This window comes from Schistocerca gregaria, chromosome X (assembly GCF_023897955.1).
Source record: "Schistocerca gregaria isolate iqSchGreg1 chromosome X, iqSchGreg1.2, whole genome shotgun sequence".
Classification (NCBI taxonomy): Eukaryota; Metazoa; Arthropoda; class Insecta; order Orthoptera; family Acrididae; genus Schistocerca; species Schistocerca gregaria.
In genome coordinates, this window is record NC_064931.1 from 233,676,588 (window position 1) to 233,694,305 (window position 17,718).

At 35.0% G+C, this 17,718-nt stretch overlaps 1 protein-coding gene across 1 annotated transcript in view; it reads right to left on the reverse strand.

The window, feature by feature from the left end:
* Window positions 1–7,850, reverse strand: part of LOC126297728 (apoptotic protease-activating factor 1) — a 257,592-nt gene extending 249,742 nt beyond the window's left edge. Inside the window, exons 1-2 of the mRNA XM_049988868.1 lie at window positions 7,149–7,850; window positions 1,532–1,756 (exon numbers count right to left, since the gene is read on the reverse strand). Coding sequence (XP_049844825.1) covers window positions 1,532–1,756; window positions 7,149–7,286 — 363 coding nt within the window. The 5' untranslated portion in view covers window positions 7,287–7,850. The remainder of the gene's footprint in view (window positions 1–1,531; window positions 1,757–7,148) is intronic.
* Window positions 7,851–17,718: the final 9,868 nt, after the last annotated feature.

A 17,718-nucleotide genomic window follows, 5' to 3' on the forward strand; every position in this document is an offset into this window, starting at 1 on the left:
ATGCTGCGCAGCTAGCCCCATTCGACGGCCAACACCGTGGTTCCTGGTGTGTCCGCTGTGCCGTGCGTGTGATCATTGCTTGTACAGCCCTCTCGCAGTGTCCGGAGCAAGTATGGTGGGTCTGACACACCAGTGTCAATGTGTTCTTTTTTCCATTTCCAGGAGTGTACAATGATATAGGATTTATCATCATCATGGAATGAAAATAAATAGCTCAAAAATATACAAATACATCAAATATATAAGTACACTTTTACAATGATAGAACAAGTGGTCAGCCACAGCCTCAATTAAGGAACTATTCCAGTATTTGCCTGAAATGATTTAGGAAAACCATCCTACATCAGGATCACTAGACAGAGCAAACTCCATCCTTCTGAATACGAGGTCTGTATCTTAACAACAGCACTGCCTCATTCAGTTGGTCCCAGTACTGTAAAAACAATACCCTATACCACTATGACCCTTTGTCAATTTATAAGTCAAGTCCAAGTAGTTCATGTGTCTGTAAGATATGTATGTACGTCAACTGTTACAGATACTTCCCATGATGTAACTGTTCTTGTTATGTCTTTCACTGTGATCACTACTTGTGCATAGAGTAACTTATCTTCTCTGGAGGTCTCCCTTCATCATTTTCAGAGTATGGAACAATCCTCCGATTCCCGTGTTATTAACAATAAGATCTATGTTATGGATCCTTTGCTGGTTTTGTTAGTCTATGAATGATGCAATATACAACAGCCACCAAAATACCCTGGGATTTCTTAAGTAATAGTATATTTCTGTATTTACCTTGTGACTGTAGTCATGTATAAAAGTAAATTCATTCAATATGGAGAAAAAGCTGGCAATGATGTAACAGCCTGTCACTACAGTCGAGATTGCAGGTGTGTGTGTGTGTGTGTGTGTGTGTGTGGAGGGTGGGGGGAGCGCAAGGAGGCAGCACTATCACACGTGAGTAGTATGAAAGATTCAGAAGTAAAAGAATCACCACGTTTAAATTTGTTTAAAATTTAAGTTCTTGACTATAAGATAATCTGATAAGTACCTCTTACCATCTTGGAGAGAAAGCGATCACTGATGTCTTCGACATAACAAAGGGAAATCCCAAACTAAACCAAGGTATGATGCCAGTAGATAGGCTGAATCTACCAAAAACTTGTAGTTGGCTTTGACCTGTGACATACTGATGATGTGGCTTTCAAAAAACTAAGATAGAACAATAGACTAATTAAATTTTGCCTCTCTTTTTTTTTTTTTTTTTTTTGAGTATGGGCTCTGGTGACAGAGTGATCTGTAGCACACACCAAGGTCTAGATTAGATTGAAAGGTGACTATGTATGAGAATCAGAAAATCCAATGAATCTGATAGGAGAATAACTAAAACTTTGTAGCATGGTGCATATTTTATAAATGCTAGTTTTCAACGAGTGATTTTGTCTGCCATTCTGATCAAAACAGACAAATGAAATCTTTATTTTAACTTAGAAAACCCTTAACATTAACTATTAGAAGAACAGTCACTTACAGTCTCCTGTCTTTCTACGTTGTGTGGTGGGGTGCGAGGTATTCCACCTAACAGTAAGGCATCTAGAAATTTTTCTTCATCTTGACTTGGATCAATGTCCTCTATTAACTTTGAATAAAGCCACTGGTACTCATTCTTCAGATTTCTCACAAAATTATCAAATGCACATGAGCCTTTACTCGGTAGCAAGTCGAGCAAGTGACGTACTCTGGCTTTTCGTGTTTTCTGTAAACAACAAAATATTGTAAATCGGCAGTTTGTGGAAATCAGTTTTAAAGAATAATTCCAAAACACAAAAGGGTCACATAATTAAACAGAGCTGTCATACGAAATTATTTACAATTTCATACAGTAAGCAGAACCTAGAAATCCAAAAGAAAACATTTCAGCTTGAAATAGAATGAACTCCCAAAAAGAAGACAAATAAGCCCCATTAAAAACAGTTAGAATCACATTCCCTAAAATGAATCTTCATATACTATACTATGCAAATAAGCTTAGCTTCTTAATGGTAAGTCAAAAATTATCCACAAAACAATACAGGGTTATTCTAAATGAAGGACCCATTTTCAAAAATTTGTATGTATTCAAGAACAAATCCAAAATGAACAAGCTTTATCCCAATGAAAAGAGGAAGTTTCAAAGTTTTTGGCGGGTGTTTGCAGGCGGGCGGTGATGGTTTCAGAAATGGTCAGCAGAGTTCGCATCGCAATAGTGCCATCATTCCATCTCACTGTCAGTTGTGAGTGACATAGCGAGGGTGGAGTGCAAGGTTTTGTGTGTTCTTCGCAAAAAGTGAGTCACAAATTGCAGTGCAGCAGGCATTTCGTACCAAATTCGGTATTCAACCACAAACTCACAAAAGCATTAGCCACTGGTTTAAGAAATTTAATCAGACTGGGAATGTGTGCAAAGGACAAAGCACAGACCGACTTTGTGTGTCAGTTGATAACGTCCTATGCATTCAAGAAAGTTTTGTGCTCAGCCCTAGTAAGTCTACCAACAGAGCCAGTCAAGAGCTTTGAACATCCCAACCAACTGTATGGAAAGTTCTGAGACGGCATTTGCTGTACAAACCCTACCAATTACAACTTGTGCAGGTTCTCAAACCCAAATGACAAAGAGAAGCGTCTCGCATTTTTGTAGTTACATGCTAGCAAAGATGGAGGATGATGCATTTCTACAGCGTGTAATTTTTAGCGATGAAGCGACATTCCACCTTAGTGGAAAAAACCACAGGCACAATGTTGCATATGGGGTATGGAAAATCCACATTAACCATTCTAACATGAAAGAGACTTACTGAAGATCAACACGTTCTGTGCTGTATCCCGTACAGAGGTTTATGGACCATTTTTCTTTGCAGAAAGAACTGTAACGGGAATCGTATACCTGGACATGTTGGAACAATGGCTGTTCCCTCAACTTAGGGAAGATTCCCAGGACTTCATTTTCCAACAGGATGGAGCTCCAGCCCATTGGCACCATTATGTATGAGGGTTTTTGAATGACTCCCTTCCTCAGCACTGGTTCGGTTGCAGAGGGCTTGAGGATCTGGCTCTGCACTTCTGGCCACCAAGATCTCCTGATCTCTCAGCCTGCAACTACTTCTTATGGGGTCATGTAAAGAAAGTTGTTTACGTCAAGCCTCTACCAACTGCTCTGAACAATCTGTGGAACCAGATCACTGCAGCCATGCACTCAGTAACAGCAGATATGCTTCCACTTGTGTGGGCAAGTTTGGCTACCACGCCGAAGTTTGCCGTGCAGCCAACGGTGGCAACATTGAACATTTATAACATTTCTAATTATTAAAAATCCTGTGACGGACTATTGCTAGGAAGAAACCAAAGATCTCAATGGTACCAGCAAGGGTGAAGAGAATTGATCTTGATATGCTGTAACAACTAGAAGAAGACACATTTCATTTAACAAAACAAAATTCACTTTGTATCCGACTTTGATAAAGTGGCAGTGTGTCGGCATCTGGTCACCAGAGGTGATGGCAAGAGCTCAGAATAATAGAATTAATCACTCCAATCCAGTCTTCATAATCAAGGGGATTTTTTTTCTTCATCACTGTAATTCCACGTAGAGGAACTGAGAGCTTTAGTAACCACAAAATTACCTGAGGAGGTAACAAAGTCTCTGGCATGAGTGGTGCAACTGGTCTATTGGCTTCTGGGGAGTTACGATGCAAATCAAAGGAAATCTTAACTTTCCTTGGCACACTCAACATTAATGCATCCATAAAGTGAGGAAACTCTACAGATTAGGGGAAACTCTTAAGGGGAAAAAAAGGAACTGAAAATTTTAGCTGCACTAGAAACAAGATTTCCAGATGAGAACCCTATGGATTTTGGAAATTTCAGACTGTTCAAAGAAAAACATTCCAAAAAATCCCATCTGGGGTCTGCATTTGCTATTTCAGAAGATGTTCTTAGTTCCATAACGGAAGTAAAATCTATGAACAACAGATCAATGGTAATTTCCTTAATCTGTGCAAATAAAATGTACACAGTAATTGATGCACATATGTCACTCAAAAAAGACAATATAACAAACAGACAAATCATGGGAGGTGGTAGAAAATAGAATCACAATAATTCCAAAAATCATGTGATAGTTCTAACAGGTGATTTTAATGCACACTTAGGGAAAGAGAGAAAATCCAAGAAAACCACTGATAATTTCCCTGCACACACATGGGCATATCAAAACTGGAAAAGAGTGGTAGAACTGTGTAGAAATTCCAACCTCAAAATAATGACAATCCATTTCCAGAAAAAAAAGTCAAAATCCTCATGGTGATTTCCCAACAACAATATTTTTGGATTCCATATCACAAGAAGATTTTTAATGTTCATTAAATGTTCAAGTATGCAAAGGGGCAAATATTGGCAACAGACCACTACTTACCCTGAGTGAAATTAAATTTAAAGTGCCAGAAAGTTGGCAAAAGGATGTTCGTGATTCCTAAATTTGATAATGACAAAATATAACCACCAGTACTAGCAAATGAACTCGACGAACACAGCACCAACTTCAGAACAACTCAAACACAAGCTTATCAAAACTACTCAAAATCAGATTCCTTTACGAAGGAAGGAAGGAAGATTGGGTTTAGCATCCTATTGACATTGAGGTTATTAGTGACGGAAGACATGCTCGAATTGTGTTAAGGATGGGGAAGGAGATCAGTTGTGCCCCTTTAGAGGAACCATCCGGGCATTTGCTTGGAGCAATTTAGGGAAACCATGGAAAACCTAAATCTGGATGGCCAGATGCGAGTCTGAATAGTCATCCTCCCAAATGTGAGTCCAGTGTGCTAACCCCTGTGTCACCTCACCTGATCAGATACCTTTAGAAATGCAGAAAAAGCATCACTGGTGGAAGATTGTCAACACACAGTAAAATCACAGCACAAAGAATTCCAAGCAATGGGTAGTAATAAATCAGAAAATGCTCATGACATTATCAGTGACAATTACCAAATAAATATCAGAAATAGACAGGCAAAAAGATCATATGAAAACAATCAGCTTCATTAAACTGAAGAAGACTTACACACACACAAAAAAATAAAAGTTAGGACTTTTTATAAAACCTTTAAAACAAATCTAAATACCGATATCTCTGCTTCAAGGAGGAAAATGGGCAATTGGCACTTAACAACCAAGAAAACTGCAGAGAACTTTGCAAATATTCTTAAAAACTTCTAAACTGCTCTGGCCCCACAACGGATTCAACCGGAAATTCTCCTAAAATTAATGCAAATTCAAGAGTACCAAATGAAGAGAACACATCGAGACAAACAAAAAAAAAATTGAAAAATAGCACAGTAAGTTATCTGGCGAAGATGAAATTACTTTAGAATGCCTGAAATCAGCTGGTACAACAAGCTTAAAATAAATTAACTGATTATCCAAAACGACTGTCGAACTGAGAAAATTCCTGACAACTGGAAAACTATATATCCACTATATACACGGGACACAGAGCAGATGTTGATAATTATTGAGGGATTTCTCTTCTTTCTATTCCACACAAAATTCTATCTTGATGTCTCTTGGACTGAGATCAACAACAACTTTAATACAAAACTGGTGAGAATCAAGCAGGTTTCAGACTGAACAGAACTTGTTCAGCACAAATTTCAATCCTGAAACAGCCTCAGAAATTAAAGAATTCATTACAAAGTACAATAGCGAATATGTTAAGTGTCTCTTCCAAATTTTGAAAGGACAAAGACTGGATCCCAAAACCACTACAATTATTAGTGGACCATGAAATGCTGCAAAATCTAAGGTAAAATTCAGGGAAGAAATTTCAGAACAATATGAAAATAAAACAGAAGTAAGAAAACGTGACTGTCCATTGGTTTTCAGATCTGTTTTAGATAATGGAATCCCACAGAGCTGAAACTAGCATCAGAGCTAGTAACTGATGCACCAATAAAATCAGAGGAACCAATATTAGGATAAATTGCTAAGCTTTTGCAGGCAGCCCGCTACTCTCTGTCACCACATTCAAACCGCACAAAGACATATACAAATACTTACAGAAACAGCACAAATGGTAGGGGTACAAATAGTGTTTGAGAAAAGAAAATACAAGCCAAGCAACAATAATGCACACGAAATTATAAAAACTGAATATGAGAAAACTCGAGAGTTTTTCAGTTCAAATACTTCTGAGTAACAGGCATGGTTAATACTAGTAACGAAATTTATTGTCAAACTTTCAGGTTTACAAGAAACATCTATAACAAAAAATGCATCTCAAAATACAACAAACTGAGACATAGACACGACAGCAGAGTCTTTATGGGGCTGTGACACTCATTTTACACAGGCATATTGCAGAAATCGAAACAAGAGGATGAAAAGTAATAATTAAAATATTAGGAAGAAATTATAACGTGAACGTGCCGGCTGTAACGTACACTAACTTGTGCTCGGAAATTGTGAAGGAGGAGGGGGGGAGGGGGACGACAGGTTAAAATGCTTTGGAAATAGTAAAAGAACGGAACCAATCAGATTAACTAGAATGGTTGTTGAATACTAAAAATCTACAGTAAAACAAAAATAAACGACAAAATGGATCGGTGCCGTAAAAGACGGCCTGAAAGGAGGAGGAACAACACACCACGTTATACAAGAGGGGAAAGCATTTAGGCAGAAAATTCACGACTGGGGAATTTGACTTGCACAAAATCCAGGAAATTGGTTTGATGACCGGAAACTGGAAAATTTTGAGACAAGGAAAGTAATATGGGCACTAAGGAAAGCTAAAACAAAGCACTGAAAATGCCCTATTTTGTACAATGCGTGGTCTAGCACGGCTCAAACGTGAATAAGTTATAATAAATAAATAAAATCAAAGAAAACTCTCTAGAGCAGTCCTGAAATAGTTATGTTTCGAGCCATAGAGGCTTCAATAATGACAGATAGACAAAGCCCTTCATCACCTTTTTCCGATATTACCTCAGACGGAGAGCTTTGTTGTAACGAAGCCATAAAATATGAAACAAAGGAAATCAGAGGAGGAATACTTCCAACGAACATAGAGAATGAATAATCAACAACTCAACCAACAGCTGACGTTATTTACTCACTTCAGAAAATATACTTTCCCGTTCCTCTTCAGTTATCACGCCAGATGAAAGAAGGCCGTCCACAATGTCATCAACGTCAAGATCTTGAACAATTTCATCTCTCAGGTTCTGGAGTTTTAACCTCTTTATCGTATCCATCCTACTGATCTGTGGCACCTGCGGTACTTTCCCACCACCAGCAAAGGGAAATTAGTCACCAAAGTCACTAACAAATACGGCTCCAATAACTGCATTTGTTCGAATTGAACATATGCTCCTTTCTTGCGATAAGAATTAGCGAAGCATCTTATCACCATCACAATAGACCAGGCAACTGTTTACTGTATTTGTAAACTATAAACAATTAGCATACGTCGCCGATAATATTTGTTTGTACATTCAAACAATTGCACGTCCTTGGAAGAGTGCAAAGACCCCTTCTAGTTGACAAATGACATGTTATTTGCAGAGTGGTTCACACAGGACCGCGAGAATTTCATCAAACTGTTGAAGGTCGATTCGCACGTGACGGAGCAGAACCTTCAACAATTCCATTTCAAATGACGAACTGTACGGGATGGAACATCAAAGTTCAGTTTTTAAATTTACATTGATGGGCTGTGTGTGCGAGGGACAGTGTCGTCCTCTGCTAACATCGAAAGTTAACATATTTTCGCTGGCTTACTCATTTTAAGACCTCTCTAAACGACCAAACTTATGTCTAATTTAACCACACTTCTGGAGAAGCTCTTGAGTAGTATAGTTACCACGTCACTGAATATTTTGACACAAGTGGGAATAGCTGTAAGCCAAGAAAAAACATTTCTATTTGCTTTGTTTCTGTAACACAATGCAAATGTTACATTACGATTTGGATATTATTCCCGTGAAGTGTATTCTCCCAATTGAGGCATTTGTTTAACAAATCGACTCATATGAGCAGGAAATTTGCATAGACATGAAATATGCGCAAAATTGTTAGCTGGACTTGAACATTTGACCAAAATTGCAAAAATTTGTTGGCATGATATTCGCGCAAACAAATCGCTGCGCATACACTGAAGACCGCCGCAGATCCTGCACACAAAACGTGTTTGAGTTCGGTGTTTATACAGTATTGTCTTCCTCGTCTTCGTTTGCATATTGAATTAAATAATTAGTGATATGCATCATTGCTTTACCGAGTTCATTGCTAATTTATCGAAATATAAAGCAGCGATATGTGTTTATGGAAAATTAAGCGCGAACAATACAGCAATGGAGATAAGAAGGCTACTACTTATAATTCCCAAAGTTTATACAGGTTGGTAGTAGATTTCAGGCAGTGAACTGCAACCCCCCTCCCCCCAATTATCAAAGTAAAACGTACCTCATTGGTGATTAGCAGGGAAAATTGAAATGAGAAACGTAAGGGACGACAAATAACAGGAAAATTTGAAGAAGTTCATCAAGAAATGAAAAACAATTGTTGACAAGAAGATTTATGTGAACCACCAGGCGTTGACAAATTTGACTGGCCTAATGATAGCGCAATTTAGTCACATGAAAATGATTTACTAAAGAAAGGTAGTAAAACGAATGGTAAAATGTGTTACAATATACACCAAAGTCATCGCTAAAGAATTGTAAGAAAAATCTTAACAAACAAATAACATATGTATGAACTTAGTTAGGAAAAAACATAAAAAGGGTAGAGAATGAGTGAAGACGGACGTCAAATACAGTAGAAATGCAAACACTCATTATCTAGAGGGAAAATGCGAAAAACTGCAAATTTTTTAAAGGAAACAAGTCATCTCGTTTTCAAGAGGGGCTTATAAAAGAACAAAACAAGAAAAAATGCAAAATGTAGACCATTATTCAATGATAGTTAACCTACTTAGGGATATTGGCACATATGTGGCCATTAACCTGATGCTGAATATATTGAAGAAAATGAGGTCCTGTAATGGGCAGTGGTTACATTTGTGGCCATTGTGTTCCCATAAGTTGGCTACCATGTCCCTAGTTAATTACTTTTGACTTTTATGGAGAGAGATATTTTTATATCTGTGAACGGCTGCCTGTTGTTCAGTATGTGCATTCGAAATAATAATTTACACTTTTCTGCAGGAGAATTTTTCGTCTACAATTTTTTATTGTGTGCTTTGAACATATATTATTATAATGTTACTTTTGAAACAGTGATATTTGGGAACTATTTTGTATAAATCGACTGTTTACAAATGTACACATTTGTGGACAGAGTGCAATAGGTAACATAATCTGAAATACAACGTAACCACCAGTGTCTCATCCACCCCTGGTAGCGGAGTGGTCAGCATGACAGAATGTCAAACCTAACGGTCCAGGTTCTGAGAATTTCTCCGCTCAGGGACTGGGTGTTGTGTTGTCCTTATTATCATCATTTCATCCCCATCGACACACAAGTCGTTGAAGTGGCGTCAACTCGAAAGCCTTGCACCAGGCGAAAGGTCTACCTCATGGGAGGCCCTAGTCACATGGCATTTCCATTACCAGTGTCTGAATTATAAAATACCGTGTTTGACATTTTGTTACTTTCATTTATTTTACAGTTTCTCTTCCATCATTATTAAAAATGAATCGAAGGAAAACATTGAACCCAGAGGAAATTATACTCATTTTTAGATTCAGCTGATGATGCCAATTTGTCTGATTTGGATGAAATTACAAGTGATGAAGAAAGTGATATTCCTGATGATGATTCTGATGATGATAGTGTTGTTGGTGATGACATTGTTGCTAGTGGTGATTTAGCTGTTGATAGAGCAATTCAGTCAATAAAAGAGCAGACCAATAGTGCAACTACAAGTACAAGTTCCACAGTTTCGAATTTTCCAACATCTTCCCGTATTATATGATATCCAAACAAGGACAATAACTTCATTGGTAACATTCCCGCATTCTGTGGCGTTTACAAAAGTAATAGTGATGTTTCAGTAGAAAAGACACCATATTTTTACTACTGCAACATGTTCACTCCTGCAGCACTGGACGTGATAGTTAGAGAGACCACACGGTATGCTTTTTCAAGTGGTGAATGCAATTTCTCTGTCTCAGTAACTGAAATTAATTGCTTCTTAGCGATTATGACATATATATAGCGATTATGATATATATGAAGTACCCAAACTATCGTATGTACTGGTCAAGTAACCCAGCTTTGAGAATGGATCTTATTGCTGACATTATGGTGCTAAAGAGATCTGAGAAAATAAAAACGTATTTACATTTTGTGGACAATGACGAAACCCCTGAAAACAACACTGACATGTTTGTGACAGCAAAATCCATTTTGGACATACTGAGAGACACATTTTCAAGGACAGTAACTCCTGCTGAATATCAATCTATAGATGAAATGATTATCCTCTTCAAGGGTAGAAGCAGGGCAAAACCGTATATAAAGTCTAAATTCAAAAAATGGGGATTCAAAGCAAGGGTACACTCTAGCTCAGATGGATACATGACAGTTTTAGAGACGTACCAAGAGAAAAGGCAGGGATAGAATAACACACTGAGTCCTAACTTTGGTCCTATTGAGAACACTGTCATAAGATTGTGCCAGGGGCTAGAAAGAAAGAATCACAAGATCATTCTAGACAATTTATTCACAACAATCCTATTGCTTTCATATCTCAAGCAAAAGAAAATTCATGTATTGGGAACCATAAGGTCTAACAGACAAAGTGTGCAGAGAGTAAATTGACCAACAGCAAAGCTCTAATGAAATCAGGTTGAGGTTCAATGTCTATTGCTACTTCTAATGAAAATATTACATTTGTACGATGGGTGAATAGAAACATTGTCCACATGATATTTACCTTTGCTGGAGGGACATCAACTGATACTGTCAAAAGATGGGATGTGAAGAACCATGCTCACATAGATACAGAGAGGGTATATGCTGTAGCGTGCTACAACGAATTCATGTGTGGAGTAGACATGACTGACTGGCTGGTTGCACACTACCCTCACACAATGAAGAGCAAGAAGATTTATTTAAGAGTATTTTTCCACTTCTATAATGTTGCACTAGTAAATGCATGGGTTCTTTACAAAAGAGACACTGAAAGAAATATTTCTTTTGTGGAATTCAAGGCATCAGTTGCTACAACAGTTATAGAGCTTGGAAGCCTGAAAAGGAAGCATGGCAGACCATCAAACACCCCTGGCCATGATCACTTGAAGAAAAGGCAACACACTGGATGTTCTGCAGATATAAGACTGGATGGAATAGCCAATTACCCTGAAAAATAGGATGTAAGTATCCTCCTAGGTCCAGAAATAAAAACTGCAAAAGAAGAACAAGATACATTTGCAAAAATGCAACGTTTCTGTTTGCCCAGAATCTCTGGAGTTCTTCCACAATACATGATGTGAACAATGTCTTGTTACTTGAATTTTGACATTATTTATCACATTTTTTGGTTTCTTTATGTTTTCACCATGTTTCCTCTCATGTAACTTACTATGTGTCCATTTGCTATTTCGTTGTTGTACAGTAAATTGAAGCATTTGTTGAAAATTATATTTATAATGACTAACTTACATAACAAATATAGTGCTAAAACAATTGTCAAAATATAAATGATTAAAATAATTTGTCCCTGAAGAAGTTAAGAATGCCGTTTTTGGGCCAAGGGACTGGATTTTAGTTTTCGTCTTTTTGTGGAGAGGGATAGTGAAACATATAAGTAAGTTGGCAGTAGCTTATTACCTTCTCATAAAACAGAAGGAGGTTCTGAGATAGAGTGTAACTCAAGGCATTATGCAATGGCGGTTGTAAAACTAAATGTAAGGCAAAACTGACTGAAAACCCACATATGAAGATGAATTTTTTTGTTTGTGTATCTGGAGTAAAAAGATGTTCTGACTGAGAGAAGCACACTAGCAAAGGGAAGCACTGTAATGTGTTTGTATTGTGAGAACAGAGAAAAAGTTACTAGTTACTAGTATAGAGCAGCAGGAAACCCAGGTGACATGGTGCTACAGTCATGGGAAGTTCACAAACTCAACTTAGTCGGTTGTTAGAAATTTAAAAATTAGCGGAGAATTTACAAATCAAAGATTGCAGATGATGGCAAATTTTAAAAAAATGGGGAAATTAAACAATACCAAATATGGTGGTGGTGGTGATGAATTTAAAAACTGGTGGGGAATTAAAAAAAACAAGATTGTGGAAGAACCCCAGTTGTGTTTTGCATCCCCCCTTCACACTCCTCTTCAGTTAATCAAAGTATAGTACCGAAAAGATGTGTAAAAATGGAACCACATATGCAATAAAAAGTTAACTAACCCACAGTTGAAAGTCAAGGACATGCATTATTTTGATGAAAGTCAAATATATTTGTATACCTCTGGCAAAATATTAAAATTATGCATTAAAATGACCTCAAGTTGCGTTAATTCTATGAAAATTAAACATATTGAATCAGAGGTATCTTATTATGATATTTAAAAAAGGTGTCAAGTTGCGTTACTTCTATGATATTTGTATACATATATATACAACTTGTGTAATATTAAAATGATGCATAAAATGAGGACAAGTTGCATAATTTCAGTGAAAGTCAAAAATATTTTCATAAAATGACATACACACACTATTGCTCTCTCTCTCTCTCTCTCTCTCTCTCTCTCTCTCTCTCTCTCTCTCTCTCTCTATCACTTCACATTTGCCTTGTCATACTAATATAAACAGTCCAGTCACATCAATATGACCATCACCTACATTCAGTGTCAATGTGTAATAACCTCTCACAAATGGCAAGTAGTGGCAGTAGCAGTGGAGGGTAGATAATACTTGTTGGTGGCTCAGGAAACTGCGCAGTCTGTATTGTAATGGGGAAACAGAGCAATTTATCTGATGTCCAAAGGGGTACTATTATTGGCTTTGAGACCAAGAGCGGAAGCATTTCCAAAATGGCTAAGTTTATAAACTGTTTGCATGCCGTTGTAGTTAAAGTATAATGTGTGTGGTAGAGTGGTGTTATCAAAAAATGGCGCAGAGGCAACTGTGGTGCGCCATGTGCCATAGGTGACAGGAGTGACCAATGGCTTCAGAGATGTGTACTGTTGAAAAGACATGCAAAAGTTGAGCAACTGGCCACCTGAATGAACAAGGGGCTGCCATTAGTGTTTACTCAATGACTGTTCAGTGAACGTTGGAGTGAAGAGGCCTCCACAGAAGGTGCCAGGTTCATGCACCCATGCTGATTGCTGAATGTATTTCATCGGTGTACCTTGAAAGAAAAAATGTGGTATGAGATTTGAACCACATACATCTCGCATATTGACCACAAGGAGAAAATTTGAGTAATTAGAGCCAATACAGAGGCTTACCGACAATCATTCTACCCACACACTATTTGTGAGTGGAAAAGGGTTGGAGGAATCAGATAGTGGTACCGAAAGAACCCTAAACCACACACCATTAGGTGAGTTGCAGAGTATGATGTAGATGTAGACCAAAAACGTAATGCTTACTGCTGTTAGTTTGCTGTTTGTGTGGATATGTGGCTAAATCGATGACTATTAAAAAAACTGATTACTAACCTTGTATAGGGCACTGTGAGAAATTCAAGCTAGCCATGCTAGCGGACTGTGCCTGGAATGATCGATCTGTTACTTAAGGCAGGTACACATTTATTGGTAACACTGTTAGCATTTAACATTGTTGATATCACATTAACAACCAAAACGGAGAAATGCAATTAAAATTGCACTAGGTGTCCCGTGGAAGAAAATATTTAACTAGAGAAAATTAATCTTACGAATGTTACACCTTAATTCCGTATATTGCTTGTAGTCTGAGAGGAATATCAGTACATATACATAACACATGAAATGTGCTTAGGGCCTCAAAGTATCTTATATTAATATTTACTACCTTTTTGTGCAACATGACATAATATCACATGCACTACAGGATCAAAGTATCTCACCCCAGCATTTTTTAAAACTCAAAGCTTTGCCTCTTTGGTGAGTAGAAAAAAATCGTCTTTCTTTCTAGTGAAGACAGTGCCCCTAATCGAGTTATCTTATGGTCAGGCAGGCAATTTAACCAATTTTAGTGTATGCCACCACTTTTTACCAATTGTTACACTCAACAAATTTCGCTTCCAGTGTCATATAGTCTAGTAAATTTGTTCATTTTTTGTGGTTACTATGGCTGGTAGGGTCTTATTACTCTAGTAGCTGAACTGCAGAACATGGCACACAGACTGGCATTTTACAGTATGTGAAGGCTCTCCATTAGCATATAACTCCACATCTCACTGCAGTGTCTGGTCCCCTCACTACAGAGCAGAGGCATCAACTGGAGAGTAACAGTGCATAGTTGATGAAAAACACAGGTTCTGTTGAGTAGTTTATTACTTATGGAGGTTGACAATTGATTTGTTAACTGTTATAGATGTTTTTAAATGTTGCTTTTGCTATACAGGTAAAAATATAGGAGATAATTTTGAAAAAAATATTCATCACTGTAAAACCAAAAAAATTGCAAACAGATAATGGAAAAGAAATTTATAATAAAGAATTTCAAGAACTAATGGAAAACTTTAATATTAATCCTTATTCAAGTTTCAGTGAATTATAAGCAATAGAACACTGAAAGAAAAATGTGAAAGCATTTTTTTCTTCAAGGAAACTATAAAAATTGCCCTGAAGGAAGTACATAAAGAAACTGAAAAAAATCTTACTGAAAATTGTTTATGTAAGAAATTTGTTAGATACTGCACTGAAATATAAAATTGGACAAAAGTTAAAATAAGTAAACTTAAAGACTTTTTGAAAATGGTTATACTGGTTGCAGAAATTTTTGAAATTCGAGGCTTTAATCATTCGAATCTGATGACATAGAAATTGAAAGATTTAAATGGTGGGCCAATAAAAGAAAATTTTTACAAACAAGAATTATTGAAAAAAATTTTTCGAGATGATTACCTTGCTGAGAAAATTTTAAATAAGAAAGATAATAAAGTTTATGTTAAATGATAAGATTTTGAGAATTCATGCAATAGTTGGGTAAATAAAATGACAGTAATATTTTAAAATATTAATAAAAAAATTTGCATATAGATGGAGTTAGTTAATCAGGTTTTTAAATGTGTACGGTATTGAATATAATTTTCATGATGTTTATTGTTACATTATAGGAGACAGACTTTATTTTCATATTCAAATTTTGGTTAACACAAATAACTTAATGTCAAAATTATTTGAATATTTTAAATTTCTGTTGATTGATTTTAAGAACAGATTTAGTAAAGTTTGTTTATTACATCCATACAAAGGTACTTATAAATGTTATATGGAGTTTAATTATGAGCAAAGTATGTAGAAATTTATTTTTAAATTCTAAGAAAAGTGTTCTAGCCTATTTATGTCTTTCACTCAATTGTTCTTGTGAATAATTATCTAAAATATTGAAATAATTTCGTTGACAATCAATTATTAAATTACTTTCATTAGGTTATATAAATTTACTGAATTTGGTACATGATTAACTCTTTTGATGTCTACATCTGATAATATCTATTTGATTTTGAACATTTTAAAATTGTGTTTGAATATTATAATAATTATAATTAAAATCATGATTGTATGACCTTAAAATAATAAAAGAAGATCTTAAACTTTCATCACTTAATTGAGAAACAACATGTGGTAATAAAGTATTTATTTTTTGATCTATTTCATCTATTAATTCAACAGCATCAAGAATTACTTCTCCTTTATCTTTGATTTTATTTAAATTTTCCAAGTAAATTATCTTCTCTTTCATTTTATATTGACCGTGTATTCTTATGAATGGTAAAACAATATGAGTAACACATTTTTAAAATTGTATTACTTGGTCTTTCTTAGATTTTAAAATTAAAGAATAAAGCCTAAATTCATTAATAAATATAGTTCTTTCTTCATTATATTTTAACCCTAGTAAATCGCTAAGTCTAAAAATTTCTTCATATGTTGTTTTATCATCTTCATCAACATGTTTTTAATTGTATCATTAGTATCTTTATATTCTAAATTATAAGCCACATTCTTGCTTTAAACTGTGGATTATTATTTTCATCAACAATTATCAAAGTATTTTTATTGTTATAAATGAGGTTATTACTTTTTACATCCATTTAATATAATATTTTTTAAAATGTCATTAAATTTTTTCTTATCAATGGCAAGCGACAATAAAATGATTTGTCCACTGTGCAATGAAGAAAAGAAATTCATTAAGACATTAAATTATCAAGACATACTTTTTCTTCAAAATCAGTTTGAAAGGATTGTCAAAGAAAGGTACAAAGAGACCCTCTTCGTAATTTGTATATTAAAATTATTATTTGAGGAAAAAATGTTTAAACGAAATTAAAAATTCTACAAAACATGTTCCCAACTGTGATTATTCAAAAAATTAGAAATTAGCAAAAAATATTAATAACGATAAAAAAGGGGGTTGTGTAAAAGTTAAATGTTTTGTGGGTAATATGTTTATAAATTTTATTTGGAAAGACACAAAAAATTATCATCTCATGAAAATCATTAAAACTAATTAATTTTTCTATTTTTATTTTTTAATTTTTTTATTTTAATCTTTTAGGCAACTGTTTAATTCTCTTAAGGAATCATTTTTATTGTCTTTTATTTAATTTAGGTTTATTTTTGTAATGTCCATATGGTAATGTATTAATTCCATCTTCTAATATAACATGTTTGTCATCATCATAACTTAAAACTTTTTTATTACATTTGACTGTATGTAATTTATGTTTAAATGATCTAATCAAACTCATTTTTCTATATTGTTTTATTTTGTGATTTAAATAATTTTTGACAGTCATTGAAAGTACGTTCATTTTTGCAACTGATTTCTTAACTCACTTAGATTTTTTAACTTCTTTATCTTCTTTTGTCTAAGCATACATTTTTACTCTTAAACTAATGTACTGTAACATAATTTTTCCAGAGATTTCATCTTTCATTTCTTATTTATTAGCGGAATTCCAGAAGTATTATCTTTTGGATAATGAATTACATCGAATTCGTTTACCATTGATTTCATATCTTTACAGAAATCTTCAATTCTTATAAAGTAAATGAAAGAATCAATATCCATCTAACATAAATTAATATTTTTACGATATTTTGATTTTATAACACTGTATTGAAAATCGTACATATTTATTTTCGAGAAATCTAGAATCCCCATTCATTTGTAAGTTTGTTTATCATACAATATTTTAATGTCATTCATATGAACTGCTACTAGATGTTCTGAAAATATTGTCGTATTTTCATCATTTGGCTTAGAAATGTAAAGTGTGTATTCTCTTGGATCTTTTGTTATTTTAATATTTTGTCTATTTCTAATATCTTCTATAGTTTTTCCAATCACTGAATTATTCATTAACATGTAGAAATCTTTTTCAAATTCGTTAGATGCCTTTTTTCTCATTTCAGAGATAAATTCAATAAATCACTTCAACCAATCTGACTGTTCAAATGGTAACATTCTACGCAATTCCTTTAATTTCAATCCAACCATTAAATATTGCTTAAG